The following is a 23,491-nucleotide window of genomic DNA, read 5'->3' as shown; positions in this document are numbered from 1 at the left end:
CTTCAGTTTTAATAGTATGTAAGGGACGGTAGTTTCACTACAAGTATATTTCTTGTATCTATCTTTCAATTTATAAGTATATTTTTTTATCATGAAAAAAGAATGCAATTTATAAAAGTAATAAAGAAAAAAAATCAGTAAATACACAAAATAAAGACTCATGCATCCCTCCCTCTGGTACACATCACCTAAAACTCACACGGCATTCTTCATCCTTCTCCTCATCTTCATGTATGTGTGAAATAATTTTACATTCGGGTATACACCTTGCAGAATGCTGTTTAAAGCTGGTTCACAGTATTTGGTTATCTAATGGCATCAACAATGTGGTAAGTACTGTTGCATGATGGTTCAAAATGATTGTAGTGAATAAAGAGTCTCATGAATTTCATTTTCTTTCTCACATATTTTTATATATATGTGTGTGTTGTATATGATGAGCTGTTTTCAGTTTCCCTCTTCTAAATCCACTCACAAGGCTTCAGTGGGCCTGAAACTATAGTAGAAGACACTTGCCCAAGGTGCTTTGCAGTGCGACTGAACCCAAGACCACGCAATTGGGAAGTAAGCTTCTTAACCACACACCAGATAAGTGCAAGGCTTAAGTATCAGAATAACCAAGTACCCATATGAGCATTATCTAATACTTCAATGAGACAAGATGCTAACACAGTCAAAAACTTCCTTCCTTGTCAGCAGGTCCAACTATATCCAGATATATTTTGATATATATAGACTGAAAATGTAATTTACCAACGGATTTTGTTATTTCTATGTCTTAGTCTGCTTAGCTGTGGTTGCAGTAGCTTAAAACTATCTTGTGGCATTTAGAACATATGATAGAGCATGATGACATTGCTAACAATGGCATTCCATATAAAATGAAAGCTATCTTTCATCGAAAGGCATAAATTAAGTTCATTGGGCTTCTTCCCATCACCTTTGGACAATCCCATATATATTTAGTGAAGTTCTGAGTTCTGATGTATATTAATAATATTTTGATATTTTGTTTTTAACTCTTTCTTTCACTTTGCCAAAAAAATGTGAAACCCTAGAAAAATGCATATCTAGAGCTTGTATATCTAGATAATTCAGTGCTTTGGACAAATAAGCAAAACATAAAAAAAAGGAAAAAGATTTAATTAAAACTAAAAACAAAGGTTTAAATTTAGCACTGAGAATAAATGTGATTAAACCAAAAATCTTTTCCCACTACTGCATGGGAAACAAAACACTTTTTTTCCCCTTGCTGTATCACCTAACAGGTAAGAGGTTTAATTCAACAAAATGGAAAAAAATAGATACAAAAAAAAAATATATAAGGTGATATTCAGAGCAAAGTGGGAATGGGTTATCACTTCCAATGAATTTAAGTGTACTTTCATACCTTGTAGCCATCAGCTATCCTCCCTGCCAATCCACACCCCCAATTGTACACTACAATAATGTAAAACAAAAGTTTTGTAGTTTGATTATCAAATTATTAGGTTGTTCCGAAAATAATAGCTGCTCTAAGTATTGTTTTGAAACGCAATTTTATCATAGTATTTTAATTATATTTTAGGTGAATTTTGACATACTTAATAACTGATGTATGCTTTTTAATAATTTTCTACGTATTTCAGACTGAAAACATTCATGAAGCATAGGTGCTCTTAATTACAAACATGACAAAAAAGGACCTTCGCTTACTTTTCTGCATGAGTTCAAGCTTGAGCACAATCAAAAGAGTATGGGGAGAGGGGTCCACAAGTGATTGCACAGTACGAAGTTGGTTTCAGAAATTCCATAGTGGTGATGAGAGCCTTGACAATGAAGAAGGTAGAGGACGGTCATGCAGTCTTGACAATGAACAATTGAAAGCAATTGTTGAACAAAACCCATGTCAAAGTGTCAGAGAAGACCCAGCAAACCAAGTGAGATCGTAGCTGTGGCCGATGCCAGTGTCATATAACTGGCCCATTTAAAAGTACCCTTCAATCATCGGGCAATAAGCCAAGCTTGTGAAAACCTGTTGAACCAAGTGAAATCGTAGTTGTGGCTGATGCCAGTGCTGCTGAATGGCATGTAAAAAGCACCATTTGAGCATGACCAATGCCAGTGCCGCTTGACTGGCACCCATGCTGGTGGCACATAAAAAGTACCATTCAAGTGTGGTAGACGCCAGTGCTGCCTAACTAACATCCGTACTGGTGGCATGTAAAAAGCACCATTTGAGTGTGGTTGATGTCAGTACCACCTGACTGGCTGCTGTGCTGGTGGCACATAAAAAAGCGCCCACTACACTCTCCCAAAGCACCCACTACACTCTCCCAAAGCACCCACTACACTCTCCCAAAGCACCCACTACACTCTCCCAAAGCACCCACTACACTTTCCCAAAGCACCAACTACACTCTTGGAGTGGTTGGCGTTAGGAAGGGCATCCAGCTGAAGAAACCTTACCAAATCAGATTGTAGCCTGGTGCAGGCCTCTGCCTGGCTGGCTCTTATGAAACCGTCCCACCCACGCTAGCATGGAAGACAGATGCTAAACGATGATGATGATGATATATATATACACACAGAGAAGAAATTCAAACAGTATCACCACTTGTAGCTTGCAGTATTCATAGAATATGTAAATAAACACTTAGACACATATTCACGTGCACACACACACACACACACAATGGGCTTCTTTCAGCTCTCATCTACCCACTCAACTCACAAAGCTTTAGTTGACTCAAGGCTGTAGTAGAAAATACTTGCCCAAGGTGCTGCACAGTGGAGGTGAACCCAAAACAACATAGTTGAGAAGAAAACTTTAACCACACAGCCATGCTTGCACATGCGCATGCATGCATGTGTGTGAGTGTTTGTTATGTGTGTGCATGTATTTGTATGAATGTTTACATTCTGTGTGCACATCAAAATAGCACTAAGCCCACTAGCATAGCTTGAGTGTGTGCCGCCCCTGGACCCCACTAAAAAACACATATTGCCTACAGTAGCATGGGTGAACTGCTCCCCCAGCTATGCTAGTGATTGAGCTGGACACTGAAAGCATTCTTCACAATTCTCTGTCAACTGATTGTCTGCAAGCTGTATGCTTTCAAAGATGTGTGAAATACAAAAGTACTTTACTTGGAAAAAAAAAAAAGGGAGGGGGTTAGTGACAGGAAGGGCATCTGGCTGTAAAACAACACCTTAATGATATGTACTCATTTAATACATGCTAGCATGGAGAAAGAGGTTTAAAATGAATGAAAGATATGGTAGTTGATAAATGAAAATATTTGAAACACACAGCTGGTGATGAGTTAAGGAAAACAAAAATATCTAAGAAAAATTTCACAAGTTTCCATGAATATATTTATCAATTTTTTTATGAACCAGTGAGGGAGCCACCTTGTAATCACTTGATCTGCTAGAAATAGCAGCCACACAGCTCTCAAATAGCATGTTTAAAAAGTGAATGCCATACTGCATAATGTCCTAGATATCCTAAAATGATGGGATATTTTGGGCTGGAATACTTTTGATCAGTCAAGATTAATCTAAGCTAAATAACGTTGATGTAGTAAGGCTGGTAGTGTGGTAGAAGAGGTGGAATGGCAGAGGAAGTTGGGTGGTAGAATAAATACCTTACAATATTTAGTTTTGTATTTCTATGTCTTAAGTTCAAATTGTGCCAGGTGACTTTATCTTTCATCCTTCAAGAGTTCATAAAATATGTACCAATTAAGTTGACCACAACCCTCCTCTTCAGAAATGTGGTCTTAGACCAGTGTAAGAAATTTTTGTTTACATTATTAGAAATTGTTCATCTGATTTATACTGTGTTGTGCATAATATATATATTGTCTATTTAAATCTGAGCGGTCAAGAGTACATATACACAAATTATGCTATCTATGAATGTGTTAACCTAGTTTATGATTGCAATACATATACATACATACATATATATATATATATACATATATATATATATATATATATATATACACAGCTTAGATTCTGAAGCTGATATATATATGATGATGATAATGCTCACAATATTGTACAATCTTGGGTAAGCAATGATACTCCATTTTGAAAATGTGCTCTGCCCAACACAGCTGCATCATTAACAGCATAGCCTAGATGCTGGTGACATCTGCCATTTTGCATTTTGAAGACTTTAACTCTTTAGTGTTTAAAGAGACCCTATCTGGCCCAAATATTCTACCTGTTTTATATTCAAACTGGCCAGATCTTACATTTACCCTACAATGTCATTCTGAAAATAAAATAAACAATCACATCTGGCCTTTGATGCCTGCCCTATAATGTCACATCACTGAAATCTTAAAGCTACAAAAGATTGCATGGTTAATTCAAAACAATGAGAATAAGTAAGCACTGCATTTTACAGAGTAAATCTGAATGCTATAGAGTTCAAGATGAAATTTATGACAATTTCATGTCTTTAATAATTAAATACCAAATTTATAACAATTTCATTTAAAGATCAAATTTATGACAATGAATTTAATAATCAAAGACCATATCAATTGAATGTATAATCATTAGCACCACCTAAGCAAATGATGGGGACACTGTTGATTTTCACCAGTGAACAAAGGCCCAGTAATTCAGCTGTTATGTGATGAATGGTGGAATAAAATAATACCTTACTTGAGAAACAAGAAAAGGTTGGGAACAGGAAGTGCGTCCATTTGTAGGAAATCTGCCTCAAACAGGTTTCAATTAACCCATGAAAAGTCGTCGTCGTTGTTGCCACCGCCGCCGTTGTCGTCATCATCATTCAGTGTCTGCTTTCCATGCTGGCATGGGTTAGACAGTTTAACTGAAACTGGTAAGCTGGAGAGCTGCACCAGATTCCAATTTAATTTGGCATGGTTTCTACAGTTGGATGCCCTTCCTAATGCAAACCACTCCAACAGTGTAATTGGTGCATTTTACATGTCACCAGCATGGATGCCAGATATGTAGATGTTAAAATGATGATGTTGATGAAGTGCTCTCTCTCTCTCTCTGTCTCACACACACACATAGAAAAATACAAACTTACCGAAAATCGCCAGACGTTTTCCGCTTGAAGGCTCCTGGGGCATTAGGAATATTTTCACTGATTGCTATTATCTCAAAACCAACAGCATATTGCCTGAATAATTCAAATGTATATGTATTTTGTATTGTTATGATAAGTGTTGATGTCATGCAAGTATACACATATTAGAAAAATAATGAATAGACATTTTAAAAGAAAATACCAGTGAAATTTGTGCAAGAAATAAAGCTTTATCAAATGCTATAAATTATGTAGACAACAAAATAAACTGTTTGGTGTGATTCCCCATTAGAGTAATTAGTAGTAGAAAATGTGATAAAAAATTTTATCTACCATCAGCTTACTAGCTCATGGGGCTGGAACTACTGCTGATTTTCAAGGTATTTAAGCTGAGAATATAAAACACCCTACTGAATGGGATGTTGGTCCATTGCAGGGTTAAGCCCAAATGCTGCTAGTACTTTATTTTCAACTGAGTTTACAGGAGCAACATGAAATGAAGTGTCTTGCTCAAGGACACAATGTGCCACCACGTCTGAGAATGGAACTGATGATCTAATCAATATGGGTCCAACACCATAACCATTAGGTCATATAATTAGGAAAAGTAAACCTTCAATTTAATTAAATATACTCTGAATAAACTATCCTTTCCTATAGTAAGAAGGAACCTCTACACTGTTGTTTGGCTTGCTAGAAATAATAAATGAATCTCCTTCACATCACACCTAACCATCTTAAAAAAAAAGGACACATTTCGAAATGCAGTTCTAGATATACAAAAAGACAGGACGGCCACGGCTAGTATGCCTTTCATCATAACTTTGCCTTGGAGTCAGAGTGAAAACAATATGTTAAATAGTAATTAAACAGGCTAGTCTAATCCTTGTTTGAAAAAAAGTACAGAAGGAAAAAAACTGCATAAATATATATTTTAGGATGACCATTTTTTTCTTGCCAAATAAACACACACACACTATACATTCATTCTTCACTTGTTTATTATTGTTCTTATTTTATGTCCATTGTCTGGAAATCTTTCATCACACACCTGTGACCTCTTCAGCGACTCTCCATCCCATGTCTCCTCAAGAGACCTCTTTAGAGACTCTCCATCCCATATGTCTCCTCAAGAAGACATGAGGGATGGAAAGCGACTAATGAGGTTACAGGTGTGTGAAAAAAGATTTCAAGACAATGGATGTAAAATAAGAACAATGATAAACAAGTAAAGAATGAATATATAGTGCGTGTGTTTATTTGGCAAGAAAAGAAAAATATGACCATCCCGAAATATAACATTATCTGTTTCGACACACAATTTCATATCAGGAATCTTGCAAAACAAATTCATAAATGTAACAGAATGAATGTTTATTTAAATATCATTGAACTTAGTATGGTTACAAACATTTGATGGTATTACCAATATGAAAAGTTGAATAATTTAGCCTCTGAGGCTATCCCAATTTAACATTGGTTGAAACAAAATTGAATTTCTGGGAGTAATCTATATAAATATATGATAAATTTTTCACTTATTTACTAAGAAGGAAAGTAATTAGGAATTCCTAAAAAAAAACAACCTGCTATAAAGAATAATAAATTACTAATATATAACATCAGGAAATAAGAGATAAAAGAAAAGCCTAAAAACTCATCCCTGTCTTAACTGTAATAAAAATAGTTCCTGTTGCAATTTGAATCAAGGATGAACCAATAACATTTGTAATGAGTTTACTGTTGCTTTATTGCAGTGAATGTTTCCGAATAGCAACAATGCACAAAGTCAATGAACTAGGTGCTTTATATAGGAAATAATATATTCAACTGAATCAACTTATATAACCTATATATGCATGTAGATACACTAGCTTATATATGTGTGGGGGGGAGGTGCACACACGTGATCCTGATGGCCAACATATGCTAGATACTAATGTTTACCAATTAGTGACATTCCTTAACCCATTAGCAATTTAAGCAGCCATATGCAGCCCAAATATTGTAGATGTTTTACATTCAGACTAGACAGATCTGGCCTATTACATGTACCCTACAATGTCATTCTAAAGAACACAATCACATCATCAAAATCTTAAAGCTATGAAACCACAAATGATTAATTTAAAACAATGTGAATAAATATGCATTACAATAAACAGAATAATCTGAATGCTAAAGGGTTAAACAATGCTGGGTTAAATCTAATGTGAAAAGCAAATGTATGAAATACACTGCAGCTACTCATCATTGTAACCATTTATATATATATATACACATACATATATAATAATATAAATAATATATAAATATATGCATATATCCATACATATATGTACATACCTACATCTATATGTATACATACATGCATATATGGGTACAGTACATCAAAAAACGTAAACATAATGAGAAACGAAAACATAAAAACAAAAACATAGAAAACGAACATTTTCGAACAACAAAGAAACGAGACATGCAACATAAAGAGTATACCCCTTTGCCAGTTGTCCCTGTTTCATCTACTCTGTGTTTCGGAGGCAAGGACAATATGCGACTTTGTTGAAACAGTCCTTCCCGCAGAGCAAATTAAATAAAATTTGGGATTGTTTGTGGAGGATGAAAGTGTTAACAAAAACAGGACAGTGAGAAGAAGACAGTAAAAACAAATGGTGAGGGCCGTTGAGACAAGACGATAGAAAAATTATTTCCTAATGCTAACCACTTTACAGTGTGTGCTGGGTGCTTTTAACATGTCAGCTTGGTCTACACAATCTATTTTCCATGTGTCTAAAGACTAATCTATAAAGCATATTTTACTAGTTTTCTTCAGCATTTCTTTATTTCTAATATAACTTTCTACTATTAACCCTTCACTCTTGATATTTATTTTTCCCTTTCACTATTCTTCATCTGAAAACCTTTCCAAATCCCACCTCTAATACACTCCACAAAATCATTCAAAATCTTTGAACTTCTTTCCTTTAAAACCTCAAATGTAAGATCTCTTCCCTGAAGACGGAGGCTCATCTCATCCTATGATGGAATCAATCTACAAACACTATTTTGGACCACCAAGCCCCCAGAAATGGCTGTTGGATTTGTGATACTTTTCTTCAACCCTTTTAATTCTGTATATAATTTGTATTCTGTGTAAGTCAGATCTTATTGTTTGTAAACATATATACATTTTTTGAATTTCATGTATTTAATTTACCTTATATATTGATCTAACTTGCTTATTCCTACATTTACTTCTATACCCTCACAAGTTTAAATCTCTTGAGCACTATTAAGTGTATTTTATATGGAGAATATCTGATTCTCATCTATGAACTATATTTTTAATATTCTGTGGACTGCATTCAATTGACATTGCTCATTACATAACCACCAGCAAGAACTAGATCATATCCAAATTGTTGCTCATTTAATTTCAGTATGAATCAACATGTAAATATCTTGTTTAGATCATAAGAATATGGAAACTTCAAGAGAGTGAAATAATTCATTTTTAACAGTGAAACTCAAAGAAGATAAAGATATAAATAATAGATGGGTTAAAAAGCCCTCAATTTTATCCATTTTATTTTATTTGATAAGTGTCAACACTTACTTTGGTCCCATCAACTCAATCAAAATATTATTATCACTGAAGTGATTGTCAATATTTATCTGGTAAATAGGGTTATATTTATGCGTTTCTGGATAATTAGCACAACCTCCAGCAGTTATTCCTTTCCAGTGTCCAGTGATCTGGTCAAGGAAGAAAAAGGTAAAACTTCAAAACCAAGAAATTTAAAAAAAGAAGTCAAATTTTTAACAATTGTTTTCCATGACTGCACAAAAACTAGTAAATTCAGATAATTCCACATTTACTGAACTGATGTGAAGTGGCATGACACTGTATTTTCCAGCAAAGTAAAATTTTTCAGACCAAAATTTATACCCCAAAACAGCAGGTCAACCTATGCACCAAGACAGCTGTGGAGAACCAAGAATTGCATGTGAAATGCACAGGATTTGGAAAGATAGTGACAATATTTGAATGTTTACACTACATGTTTACACTATACATGTCAACTTGCATGCCAGAAAATACAGTATTACCAATAATTTTCAACAGGCATGGCTGTGTGGTAAGAAGCTTGTTTCCAACCACATGGTTCCAAGTTCAATGGCACCTTGGGCAAGAGTCTTCTACTATAGCCTTATGATTGGATATGATAGACGGAAACTGAAAGAAGCCTGTCATGTGTTTATGTGTATGCACACACACACACACATCTAAAACTGGCACTCCATTCAAGATAACATTTTTATTGGATTATTATGTTTGGTTTCTTTTAGATGTATAATTGCCACTGAAATTGGTTCAAGGTTATTATTAAAATATTAGCTTTAAATTGTGGCACAAGGCCAGCAACTTTGGGGAGGGGGCAAGTCAATTATATCGACCCCAAAAGAATGAAAAGCAAAGTTAACCTTGGCAGAATTTGAACTCAGAACATAAGGAGGGATGAAATGCTGCTAAGCATTTTGTCTGGTGTGCTAACGATTTTGCCATCTTGCCATCTTGATTATTATTAAAATATTCCTTTCTACTCTAAGCACAAGGCTCAAAATTTTGGTGGGAGGAGGCCAATCAATTAGATCAACGCCAATATGCAACTGGTACTTAATTTATCAACCTCGAAAGGATGAAAGGCAAAGTTGACCTCAGTGGAATTTTAACTCAGAACATAAAGACAGATCAAATACAGCTAAGCATTTCGCCCGGCATGCTAATAATATATTATTATTAAAATATCAACATAATGGAAAATGGATGTTGAATGATGAAGATATAAATTTTTTTAAAAGTTGATACCAAGAACTTACTCTTTTGCCATATTCCTTTTTGTAGAGGTCCACAATGCTTGTGAGAGTGAACTCAGAATTAGAATACACACGTAGAGTATAATAGATAGAATTATTCTTTTCATACTGGGAAACAATCAAAGTGTATGAATTAACTCCAGGTTCCTCATTCAGCTTACATAAATAGTGAGGGCTGTTGATTCTTACCCCATCAATATAAGGTGGTGGGTCATCTGAAAATAAAAGAAAAAAGCAGTAAAATGTGGAGAATGAAAAGATTAAAGAAGGAGAGGAATTTGGACTGGAATAAGCACAGTTTCCATTAAAATTTCTGTATTTTTGCTTTGTGAGTTTTGTAATTATATAAATTTTAAAGACGAATGGCAAAAACAAAATATATTTAATCCGCTCATGATTAATCACTAAAATAAGAAGGGCTTATGAAACTGTACAAGAAAAATGTATTTGATGAAAATTTTAACATTTCATTTTATTTACATTTGACGGATATTTGTCCTCATCTTGTTTGTTGTTAACACAACCTTTCGGCTGATATACCCTCCAGCCTTCATCAGGTGTCTTCGGGAAATTTCGAACCTGGGTGCTCATTCCTAAGGTATTTTTTGATGTTATTATTATTATTATTATTATTATTATTATTATTATTCAGGTCACTGCCTGGAATTGATCTCGGAATCTTGGGGTTAAGAGCGCAGGCTACTAACCCCAAGATTCCAAGTTCGATTCCAGGCAGTGACCTGAATAATAATAATAATAATAACAACTAGGGGTTTATCTTTGGCTAGGTATTTCTCCTGCAGTTGCCTTACCAGGAATATAGTAGCAGTGGTGCTTCTACCTGGCACAAAACAAAACTGCATCTTATCTAAGCAGCCACTACACTCTCGGAGTGGTTGGTGTTAGGAAGGGCATCCAGCTGTAGAAACTCTGCCAGATCAGATTGGAGCCTGGTGTAGCCATCTGGTTCACTAGTCTTCAGTCAAATCGTCCAACCCATGCTAGCATGGAAAGCGGATGTTAAACGATGATGACGTGTGTGTGTGTATATATTTATGTGTCTTTGTATCTGTGTCCTCCCGACCATTACTTGACAACCGATGTTGGTGTGTTTACATCCCTGTAACTTAGCAGTTCAGCAAAAGAGACCGATAGAATAAGTATGGGGTTGATTTCTTCAATTAAAAAACCGTTAAAAGGCAGTGTTCCAGCATGACTGCAGTCAAATGACTGAAACAAGTAAAAAAATTAAAAAATAAAAGAATATAAAAATGAAAAAAAAAAGAATAGCACAGGTAAAGCATGGACTATGACCATTTCATAGCAAAATGATACTTGTTACATAAGTTTATGAAATGGTCCTAGCCCATGCTTTACCTTGTCTATTCCTTACTTTTTTTGATTTTTATTTGCATTCTTAGCAGCTTTAGTTGCAAAACCATGAGCCATAGGGTAACTGTCAGCTTATTGAAATACCTTTTAATTTCAATATGGGAAGAAACGTTTTAATAAACATGTTTTATTGTATATTGTCCAATTTTTGTCATCTGTACTACTGCATAAATGCTTGAAGCTTACTAACTTCCTGTACTTGGATCTCTGGATCATACGTACCTCCTATCTATATCTATGTGTGTGTGTATGTGTGTGTGTATGTATGTATGTATGTATGTATGTATATGTAAGTTATGTTTGTGCATTTCTGCGTGTTTGTACATCTCACCACCCCTTAATAACGGGTGTTTGTTTTGTTTACATCCCCCAGTAACTTAGTGACCAATAAAATAAGTACCAAGTTTTTTTTTAAAAAGTAAGTACTGGGATTGATTTATTTGACTAGAAACCTTACAAGGTAGTGTTCCAGCATGGCCACAGCCCAATGACTGAAACAATTAGAAAATACAAGTAATAGAAAGATAAAAGAATACAGCTTGATAGATAGATAATACTTACATGGATAGAAAACTCTCTTCCCATCACTCTTGTATACTAATAGTGTAATAAATTCACGGTTGTTTGCAAAGTCATCCTAACAAGAAGAGAAAAAATAACTTTGGATAAAACGAGATGCACAATGACTGTAAAGCTATAGCATTTACTAAAGGAAACTGTTGTGGAGTTAAAAATGTTGGCCTACTGACAAGAGTGTAAGTTCAAATACTGCTATTGCCATTAAACTATACCCTAGGTAACACATTGTTGTGTGTGTGTGTGTGTGTGTCACTAAAGTGACTGAGGGCACTAGTATTGCTAGAAATAAGAGTTAAAACAACTCAGCCATGAGAACTCTTATTTCGAGCAATACTGGTGCTGACTAGTGCCCTCAGTCACTTTAGCGACGTATATATTTCTGCCTTTCAGTTGTAAAATTGCGAACAAGCCAACCTTATTATATACTTCACATAAACACATACATGCATTGTCATATTTGTTTATTTACATGTGCACACACACACACACACTCATATAAAATATCCACTGCAATGGCTCCACTGCAACGGAAATCTGCAATGGTTCCATAACTACCATCTCAGCTATAACCTTGGAGCCCTCATAATCCATTACAGCACTTACCTAGTGTACCTAATTGTTTAGATCACCTGTGAGCTAAACCCCACACTTTGTATATATATATATATATAATGGTATATATATATATATATATATATATATATTTCGTATGTGTATTTCGTGTGCAAGATTCTTGATGTGGATACGTGTGTTGAGAGAAATACAATTAAACCTTGGGAGATGTATTATGCCGGTAATAAACACACGCACTGGTTCAGTCCTTTATTAATTTATATAGTTTTTTGTTAAATTATTTCATTGCACTCTTGCAATCTCTTCAAAATAAATGGAAGTGGAGAGACAAGTTACTGAAGAGATTGCAAAAGGACTGAACCAGTGCGTGTGTTTATTACCAGCATAATGCCTCTCCCAAGGTTTAATTGTATATATATATATACTTGCTGTGTAAATATGTACCATTCTGCTTGCTGTGTATATATTTTGATGTGACTGTACTGTTCTCTCTCTCCCCTTTCGTTTCCTCTCTCTAATTCTTTTCCTCTCCCCTTCACCGTTCTCTGTCCCTCTCTCTTTCTTACTCTTCCTCCTTTATTCTCTCATTGCTCACACGTAACCATCAGCCATCTTTCTTTTCCTAACTTGAGCTTCTTTCTTTCGTTTTGATCTGCCACACAGATCACATGCATTCTTGTTTGTCTCCTCTCTTATCTTTTCTCTTGTCAAAGCTTGTTCCTCCAGCGTTCGCCACCTCACCTCAATATGGCTTAGCAGCCCTTACTGTTTGTTTTCACTGTCCTGTTTTTGTCACCAACTTTGACACTCTGCAAATCCTAAATTTCATTTTGTTTTGCTGGAGCAACTGTTTTCTTGAAGACACATCTTGTCGTAATTACTCGAAATGTGGAGTAGATAAATAGCTGACAACTGATGAAGGGTCGTTCTTTATGTTACTTGTCTTGTTTTCCATTTGTTTCTTTCGTTGTTTGCAAAAATCAAAGATAAATCTAATGTAGTTAGACTGCATGCAATAAAGCATTTATAAACTGTCTACCTTAAATTTATTTTAGATTTTTTAATACAGAGTGTTTATATATAAAACATATATTGAGTTTCAATTGAAAATATGATAATATTTAAAAGAAAAAATATTTTATAGAGAGGAAGACCTTATCTGTAATATGCCGAGTTAATAGGATCCATAATGTAGATGGCTGAGTACTTTTAACTTCAAGATGATACTGTGGGTTGAAACTAATATTGTAGCTGTCTTTCTTTGGTCCCTCTCTGGCTTGCCAGGCACTGAAATGACCCAATAAATAAAAATGACAGCAGTAATAATATCAAATATCAACAAAAGCAACAGTAACAATAACAAATGCTACCCAAGTATTTTGAAGAATATGAAATAAAAAGATGAGATAATAGAGAATAAAAAGCAATAAATACTTTTAATTTATAGTTATTGAATCGATACAGAATTTATAAAACAATGAAACAACCATGTTAAGTATAACTGTTGTATTAGACACGTAGATGAATTTGTAAGAAATTTTATTATAATACAAAAGCTTTAAAAGGGAATTAACTTTGTATGCCTTGCTGATAGCTTTCCTGAATGCAATACCACATTAATGGATTGAAAATATTTACTCCACAGCTGATAAATATGATGTGAGTAATAATATACAAATATTGAATGACAAGAAATAATTTCATAAAATAGGAAAACTGCAACTTAGTACAGTAAACTCTCTTTTATGTGATACTCAAATAACCAGGTCTCTCAAGTAACCAGTGCTCAGAAAACAAATAAAATAAAAATGTGTTATTAATTAGAGTCAAGGTAATTTGTGCTAATTGTGTTAATTAAATGTCATTAAAAGAAAGGTAGTTTCCATTGTATCTAAAATGGATCACTGCTTCTCAAAGTACAGTACAGTATTATATTTTACTGCATTCACAGTACCTCTATTTTATTAGGTTAATAAAACCTGTTCTTTACTTAAATTATACTTTTATTTCTTCCTATTTCCCTCATTTTCACTAGATTCAAAATATAAATAATAACACTGATGCATATATATATACAGTAATCCATTGCCATATCGCAATTTATTATTTAAGCTTACATCGATTCCTCCGTAGTGTTGTTTTGCATTTATAATAAAATAAATATATACAAATCATAACAATAAAAAGAAAAATACAGTACTGTTTCTATTTCGCGAATTTTCACCTATCGCGGAGGGGTTTGGAATATAACACTCATGATAGTTGAAGGATTACTGTAGTTTTAATGAGTTTTGTACAGTGCTATGGTAATTTTAAAAATAATGATCAGATAGCTGGAAAATTCAGTCATCTGGCAACCCTTTGGTCCCAGTGGTGCTAGGTTGGTGGAAGTTTACTGTGCAACTATCATAATACAAAACTAATAATGGAAACACAAAGCAACATGCTTACTCAAGTTATAAAAATTATTTCATGTTAAAATGAAAAAGAAGGCCAAAATTATAAAGAGAAAGCTTTAAAAAAAATATTGGCTTAACCTGTGTATACAAGTGGTATGCTTGAATAATTCTGGGTTCCAGTTAATGTGGATTACTTCATAAAAATGGCAAATAGATTCATAGTCTATCCAAAACACTCCTGTAAAAATATTTCATAAATTAATATTAGTTTTATCTTTCATTTTTAGACCATGATTTGGTTTCAATGACAGAGGATTTGTTCAAGCTGCACTGGCTCAGGAACGAAATTTGCTTAGGAGGTGCAAACCGAGGTACAAAATTTTTAACGAAGACTTATTGTTTATTTATTTATTTATTTATTTATTTTGTTCTTTGAGAAAAAAACCTAACTTCGATCTTCTTATAGATCACTTTTTATGCACTGTTTTCTAAACTTTAAACCTGAGAAAATTAAGGGCAAAAATTTTGATTTTGCACCTCCTGCACCCATTGTTCCTGGGCCCACGTCCAGCTGTGTTGATAATACATATTCTCTGAGAAGTATTTCAATATAGAAATACAGAATGAAATAGATATGGAATTAACTGAAAGATTTTAATGTAATTTAACCCTTTAGTATTTAAACCAGCCATATCCAACCAAAATATTCTCCCTGTTTTATGTTCAAACCAGCCAGATCTGGCCTCTCACACCAACCCTTCAATATCATTCTAAAAATCTCAAAGCTACAAGATAATGCATGATTAATTCAAAGCAATGTGAATAAATAAGCATTACTTTTGACAGAATAATGTGAATACTAAAGGGTTAATGTAATAGAACATTAGAATGGCCTATGAATAAGATAAGAGTTTCCAAGAATGTGATATAACAAAGGGGGTTATACAAGCATAGTGACAATAAGAGAAACATCATGGAATCATAGGCGATGGAGTTTTGGGCTGCCAGGTTAATGGATATAAAAAAATCCATGGTTCACATCCTATTATCAGAGCTATATAGTTTTGGATAAAGGTATTTAATTCTCAAAGGTTCAATTTAGCAGGTCTTAAAAAAAAAAACATATGGAGAAAGGTACAGCTCACCACTGTAAGTAGTGGAAGCATTTTGCAACTGGGAGGTGACACTCAGCAAAGTCTATATAAGACTGATACCTAAGAGAGGGAGAGACATATTTCAACTAGTCCTAGCTAAAAACTCAGATGAGATCAGGAAATTGTATTCTGCTGGTTCTATTGATTTTAATCCTAGGATTAAAATCAATGCTGTGACTATTTACATGATTAAATGAATTTGCTCATACCGTATACTTGAATTCCAAGCCAGTCAACTTAAGACTCAACAAAGTGGTTTGTACATTGGTTTCACAAACTATATAGGACATTCTACCTCCTGCTGTTTCCATGACAATACTGAGTTACACTAATCCTAACTATTAACTAACATCTTCATTTTGGCAATATTCACATTTCTGTATTTTCATACTAATTTTGAATAATAATGATTTCTTGCTATCACAGATTAATAATGAACAGACGCCTTACCATTATCAAAGCTCTGGGCACTTTTAGGGTCATAGTTTAAAATACTTTGCATTTCTGGAGTCCAATGTTTAGTATCATGCTCAGAAAATCTTCCTTTCCATCTGAGATGATTCCAAGGGTTTTTTAACATGAATAATCTTCGACCCTTTGAACAAAGAATAATATTTTTCTGTAATAATGTTCATGGATTTTGCATAAGTGTTGTTTTTTAGCATATAGTTAAAGCTTAAACTCAACAACGTAAATATCACATTAACAATATATCTAATTAAGGGTTGTTGTTGGCACTCCGTCACTTATGATGTCGAGGGTTCCAGTTGATTCAATCAACGGAACAGCCTGCTCGTGAAATTAACATGCAAGTGGCTGAGCACTCCACAGACACGTGTACCCTTAACGTAGTTCTCGGGGATATTCAGCGTGACACAGTGTGACAAGGTTGACCCTTTGAATTACAGGCACAACAGAAACAGGAAGTAAGAGTGAGACAAAGTTGTGGTGAAAGAGTACAGTAGGGTTCGCCACAATCCCCTGCTGGAGCCTCGTGGAGCTTTTAGGTGTTTTCGCTCAATAAACACTCACAACGCCCGGTCTGGGAATCGAAACCGCAATCCTATGACCGCTGCCCTAACCACTGGGCCATTGCACCTCCACCTAATTAAGGGTAAAAAAAAAAAAGAGTAAAGACCTCCTTTAGTCATTAATGACCATGGAATTGCTCCTAGAAAGTTCCCTCTGAAGCACAAGGCTGGGCGAGGTTGTTTATGGAAGACCAGCAGTCACTCATGCATACCAGCTTCCTCTTTTCATGCCCACAATGTTATCCAAGGAAAAGGCAAAAATCAATACAACTTGGCACCAGTGATGATGCAGCTCATTTCTACAGCTGAGTGAACTGGAGTAACATGAAATACAGTGTCTTACTTAAGAACACAACACACAGCTCAGTCTGAGAATTGAACTCACTACCTCATGATTGTGAGCCCAATGCTCTAACCACTTAGCCATGTATCTTCATATCTAATTAAAGCTATGCATATTTACAATAACTTTACTTTTAATATAAAAATGCATATCAACATTTTTGTTCATCAAGTTCTTAGTCTTCATACTTGCACAACTTATAAAAACATATCAAATATCTAGAGAAACATTTTCAGACATTAATTATATTCTTTCTTAGAATTGTTAAAAAAAAAATATGACAAATGTAAAAACTTACTTTAACTTCTTTGATGTCTAACATAGCATATGCATGAGTAGGAACAAGACCAGCACGTTCAGCTTCACTTTCACTTATGTCACCAGTAGACATTGTAACTAGACAGTCACCTTTGTGAAACCGCTCATAAATGCGCTTAAATACTTTATCTTTATCAAATGGCGAGGTAGTAGATACAATAGATATACGCTCTGGAATCCAGCCAGTTAGTGCATTGAGATCGATATTCTGTATTGCATTGAAAAATGAAAATGAAGAAAAATAATTTTTAGAAAAATAAATCAAAAGCAGCAGCAATGGCAAAAAAAAAAAATCATTTTTACAATATCATCAGGACATTTACATCATGATAATGTTATACTCTTCAATTTGCAATATTATGAGTCCCAGGACAAATACAGTGAAAAACACAGGGATAGTGACTGGTGCATTCTAAGCATAGTTAAGCATTGAAAAGAAAGTGTAAGAGTCAGTGTCATGTACCAGCCAGAATTTCTTTGTGTGTGATTTGGGTTCAGAAATCTGCACCTCTGTCCTCTAGATATTACTTAAAACTATTGTTGTTGTTGTTGGCACTCCGTCGCTTATGACGTCGAGGGTTCCAGTTGATCTGATCAACGGAACAGCCTGCTTGTGAAATTAACGTGCAAGTGGCTGAGCACTCCACAGACACGTATAACCTTAACGTAGTTCTCAGGGAGATTCAGCATGACACAGTGTGACAAGGTTGACCCTCTGAAATACAGGTACAACAGAAACAGGAAGAAAGAGTGAGAGAAAGTTGTGGTGAAAGAGTACAGCAGGGTTCGCCACCATCCCCTGTCGGAGCCTCGTGGAGCTTTAGGTGTTTTCACTCAATAAACACTCATAACGCCCGGTCTGGGAATCGAAACCGCGATCCTATGACCGCAAGTCCGCTGCCCTAACCACTGGGCCATTATGCCTCCACACTTAAAACTATTAGAACATATTCAACCTCCAAACAGGCTACTAATGTCTCTTTGTGTATGTATGTTCATGTATCTGCTTACCAAATAAACATGGTGAAAATATTGCTACTTAAAAGCTATTTAAGAACAGACTCTAGTGATGTTTTATAGAAGAAAAAATAAATACACATAAATCATTTGCAAATGAAGTAGGGTTAAAAAAATTTCTTTTTTTAAACTACAGCTAGCTTGCAGGAAATGGTATTATCAATATAAGTATGCAAACTTACTATGAAATATCTTACAGCTTGGAAATTTACAAACTCCAGACAGATAGCTGTACTTAATGACAAAATTATAAAAAAAAAAATGATAATGACAATGATGATGATGGTGGCAGTGACAGCAACAACAATGCTGGGTGGGGGTGAAGGACAAAAAAAAGGATATGAAACCTTCACAAGTTGCATGCAGTTATATATGTTGTAGATATGTAAAAGTTTGATAGTTGTAATAGAGACATTAGTCTCTCTCTATCACCTTTCAACAGCATTATATATGAAGAGACATTAGAACAATTTAACATAATAAAAATAAGTTTTATTTTTGAGGATGCTTGGTTATATAAATCCTGTGTCACTCAGCTTAGCAGCCGCTGATTAGGCTGTAGTTGGTATTGGAAAGTTAAGAGCTTCGTTGATGCCTGCCAGAGAAGCAAGTAGCTATCACCATCGAAGGCATCGTGGTGAAGAGTGCTTCGTTGAGGAGCGAGGAGTTGTCACGTAGAAGGTCTGTCGCTCAACTGGCTTAGAAAGTGAAACAACTCTTTAAGTACTAGTTTTACTACGCATGCGCAACTCGAGGGGCTTCCGGTGGTGAAGTCTCTTGCGCATGCGCAGAATAGTACTTCCTCAATGGTGGCTATAATTTCGCGCCACTACAGATACTATAATCTTTTCAATGAGAATCTCATGTACATATACCAAATGACTTTACACACTCCCAACATGACCATCTAGTAGGAATTTTCAATTTCCTTTGAAAAAGAATATACATGTTTGTGTGTATATTCATATATGCACTCGTGCACAGATATGTTTCATTACAGTAAAAATTTAATTAATATACAAGATGATTAAGGTGGCAAGCTAGCAGAAATGTTAGTATGCTAGGCAAGATGCTTAGTCGCATTTCATCTGTCTTTGTGTTCTGATTTCAAATTCCACTAAGGTCGACTTTGCCTTTCATCGTTTTGGGTTTGATAAAATAAGTACCAGTTGAACACTGGGATCGATGTGATCAATTTGCATCCATCCCCTGAATTTGCTGGCCTTGTGCCAAAATTTGAAACCAATATACAAAATAATTGAAGACATTGAAACAAAGTTCAATAAATCTTACCGAATTTGATCCTGGAAAATCATAGCCACCCATCACTTTCATGTATGCCTTCTCCAGAAGTGAGACCCATAGTTCACTTCGATTATTAGAAAATGAACAGAGTAGTTCCGAATTACGACCAAGAGGTAAATAATCATCTATGATCACCTGAAAAACATGACTGTAAAAATCAGTAATTTTTAGTAATTTGTTATTTAAGAAGATTCTAAAACCCGTTCCTGAGATTGTGATAAATATCTAAACTAAAGAAAGAATGTGGAATCTAACTTAAATGTTTGATTATTCTATGATTTTAGACAAAGTTGAAGTCTCTGGTAATGTCTAAATTAACAACTTCCCATTAGGCTTATATTTATATTTATAAGTGGTTGTGTGGTAAGAAGCTTGCTTCCCAACCACATGGTTTCAGGTTCAGTCCCACAGCATGGCACCTTGGGCAAGTGTCTTTCACAGACTGTACTGGGTGCTTTATATATAACACCAGCACCAGTGCTTTTAATGTAGAACCAACATGAGGGCTTTTTATATGGTAGCAGCATCGGTATCAATTCTGCTGTAGTAGACAAACCTTCTTGAGTACAGCAAGGCACCAGATATCTTGGTCCTTTGTCATATCCTTCATAAACCTCGGTATCTTGCAATCAGTCCATGTTTGTCCCCCACCACTGCTTGACAACTGGCGCTGACATGTTTATTTCCCCATAACTTAACAGTTTGGCAAAAGGGACCAATAAAATAAGTACTAGGCTTAACAAAATAAGTCTTGGGGTTGTTTTGTTCAACTAAACCCTTTCAAGGTGGTCCCAGCATGGCTGCAGTTAAATGACTGAAACAAGTAAAAGATAAATCCCTAACATACATTTAGCTCTTGATTAAGAATAAAGGGTTTCTTTTTTTACCTGTCATTCATATAATATTGCTGTGGTTCACAAGCCATGCCACTTCCTGATGACCGATATTGCTTCTTTTTTTTTTTCCCCTCACCATGTATTTTATTCTATTTTGGCATTAAGTATGCTCTCACAGTCTTATCTAGAGACAAATATGTTGACTTTCGCAGTAGGTGAGCTGCTGAGAGAGTCAACTAGATGGATATGTTCCATTAAAACTAGATAGGAATATTTAGAATTAACGGATTAACTTGTATGAACAAAATCTTGATGGCTCTGTATTGAACAAAAATCTTTAAAATTTTCTTTGGAAAAACTGTAACTGGAAATAAATGGTTGTTAATAGTCACCTAGAGATTAACCTTTGTATTTTCTAAAAACTGTTCTTTGAAGAACATCTGCCTGTGATTTCCTGAACTAAAAGAGAATAAGATTCAGTTTTGAATGAATTCATCATGCTGAAGGCTCTACTGAAGTGTACAACTTTCGTTATAAGTTTAGCTGAGATATTTTGGAATGATAAATAATAAATAACTCCTGACAAATGACACCATTGCAGCACTAAAGTGACAACCCTCCAACCCATGCTGTCCTCCAAAGTTTCCTCTGCTTGGCAGATGGGGTTCTTAAACATTTTGCCCCAGACACTTCATATGACATGTTGAGTTACTTCTCTAGACGAGAGAATTTGGGGGGTTTGTACAAGGGGTTGTTGCTGGTGAGGGTCTTACAAGGTTGGAGTGCAAATCCCACCTCAACATCATGCTGATTGTAGAGGCAATGGAAATTGCCTCAATGTGGCTGTGGATCAGGAGGTGTGAACTCTGGAAGGGGCAGTGCTACTGGGAGTAGTACTAACTGGACACAAACTAGTGGTGCTTGAATAACCCTGGTTAGGTTGCTTTGGGTGAGGGTGTCTGATGTTGAAAGACTCAAAACACCTAATGACCCCAGGAAACATCTCTGATGATGTGTCCAGGGGCATCACAATATGATCTTTTACTTGTTTCAGTCATTAGACTGTGGCAATGCTGGGGCACTGCCTTGAAGAATTTTTAATTGAACGAATCGACCCCAGTACTTTCTTTTTAAGCCTGGTATTTATTCTATCGGTCTCTTTGCTGAACCACTAAGTTACAGAGATATAAATAAACCATCACCAGCTGTCAAGTGGCAGTGGGAGACAAACACAGACACTAAGACACACACACTCATATAGATATATATATATATATACAACAAGCTTCTTTCAGTTTCTACCAAATTCCATTCACAAGGCATTGGTCGGCCCAAAGCAATAGCAGAAGACACTTGCCCAAGGGGCCACACTGTGACTGGACCTGGAACCATGTGGTTGCAAAGCTAATGCCTTACCACACATCCATGCCTGTGCCTTTGATGTGTAGAAAAACTGATAACAAACTATATTGATGATACTGGTAATAAACATTTATGACATTCAAGAAACAGTACATTTATCAAGAATACACTATCACAAATATCAAAATATACTACCTTCCTTGGCACCCCATTGAGATGCAATTTGATCATGTATTTCCCACATGGATTATATATAGGCTCACCAAGTTTGTTCTGAGGGTAAATAATGCTGAAAAAAATTAAAACAAATTCTAAATTTCAATGGATATATAAAAAAAAGTATATCAAAACATTTTTCCTTGAAAGAATTATATATTCTAACTCTCTACATTCTGAGTTCAAATCCTACTGGGATCATCTTTACCTTTGATTATTACTAATTGTATTATCTTAAAAATCTTAAATACCATTTCTGTTTTATATACTGATATTTTCAATGTTATAGTGAGCTAATAGAATTGTTAGCATGCCAGGGAAAATGCTTAGTGGCATTATGTCTGTCTTTATGTTCTGAGTTCAAATTCCACCAAGGTTGCCTTAGCCTTTCGTTTTATTGGGGTCGATAAAATAAGTACCAGTTGAACACTGGGGTTAATGCAATCAACTTGCCTCCTCCCATGAAACTGCTAGCCTTGTGCCAAAATTTGAAACCAATATTTGCAATACAAATATTTTTTTAATATTTCAAAGCCAATTTGTCAAAGTTGCTAAAAAGAAACCAAGCCTTAGTATATAAGCCAGACTAAGTACTCCACCCTAAAAACAACACTCAGCCTGCTGACATTACTTCAGTTATCATTAATGTTGAGCTGATAGGATTTCAGACATAAGGCCTGAAGAGTGTCTCCAATCAAAGAACTAACTGATGGAAGCCAAACCACAAAACGTGTAACCACTGCACTCATAGGAGATTTGAAAAGTACAATACTAAACCACTGCTGTCTGCACACTGTACGTTTACTACAGTACTGAAGAAGGTATATAACTCTGCTTGTCTAAGTCTGAATGTTTGTTGACAGGCTACACACAACACGTACTGGTTGAGTAGCTCATGATAAGGACAACCAATTATAATAAAATCACTTGATTAAGAAATAAGCAAATATCCTAATTTCCAATCACAATACCAGTATTTAAAAATCAATAAATTTTTAAACTGTGGAGCTGTTGGTTCAAGAGTGC

At 35.1% G+C, this 23,491-nt stretch overlaps 1 protein-coding gene across 1 annotated transcript in view; it reads right to left on the bottom strand.

Moving 5' to 3' along the window:
• LOC106876325 (calpain-7) overlaps nucleotides 1-23,491 on the bottom strand; it is a 50,903-nt gene that overhangs the window by 11,544 nt on the left and 15,868 nt on the right. Inside the window, exons 11-20 of the mRNA XM_014924826.2 lie at nucleotides 22,445-22,538; nucleotides 20,040-20,186; nucleotides 17,710-17,937; nucleotides 16,488-16,632; nucleotides 15,022-15,121; nucleotides 13,639-13,771; nucleotides 11,894-11,969; nucleotides 9,944-10,155; nucleotides 8,679-8,818; nucleotides 5,063-5,155 (exon numbers count right to left, since the gene is read on the bottom strand). Coding sequence (XP_014780312.1) covers nucleotides 5,063-5,155; nucleotides 8,679-8,818; nucleotides 9,944-10,155; nucleotides 11,894-11,969; nucleotides 13,639-13,771; nucleotides 15,022-15,121; nucleotides 16,488-16,632; nucleotides 17,710-17,937; nucleotides 20,040-20,186; nucleotides 22,445-22,538 — 1,368 coding nt within the window. The remainder of the gene's footprint in view (nucleotides 1-5,062; nucleotides 5,156-8,678; nucleotides 8,819-9,943; nucleotides 10,156-11,893; nucleotides 11,970-13,638; nucleotides 13,772-15,021; nucleotides 15,122-16,487; nucleotides 16,633-17,709; nucleotides 17,938-20,039; nucleotides 20,187-22,444; nucleotides 22,539-23,491) is intronic.

This window comes from Octopus bimaculoides, chromosome 1, assembly GCF_001194135.2.
Source record: "Octopus bimaculoides isolate UCB-OBI-ISO-001 chromosome 1, ASM119413v2, whole genome shotgun sequence".
In the NCBI taxonomy this organism is placed as follows: Eukaryota; Metazoa; Mollusca; class Cephalopoda; order Octopoda; family Octopodidae; genus Octopus; species Octopus bimaculoides.
Note: the sequence above shows the minus strand (reverse complement) of the source record. Positions and strands in the feature narration are given on the sequence as shown.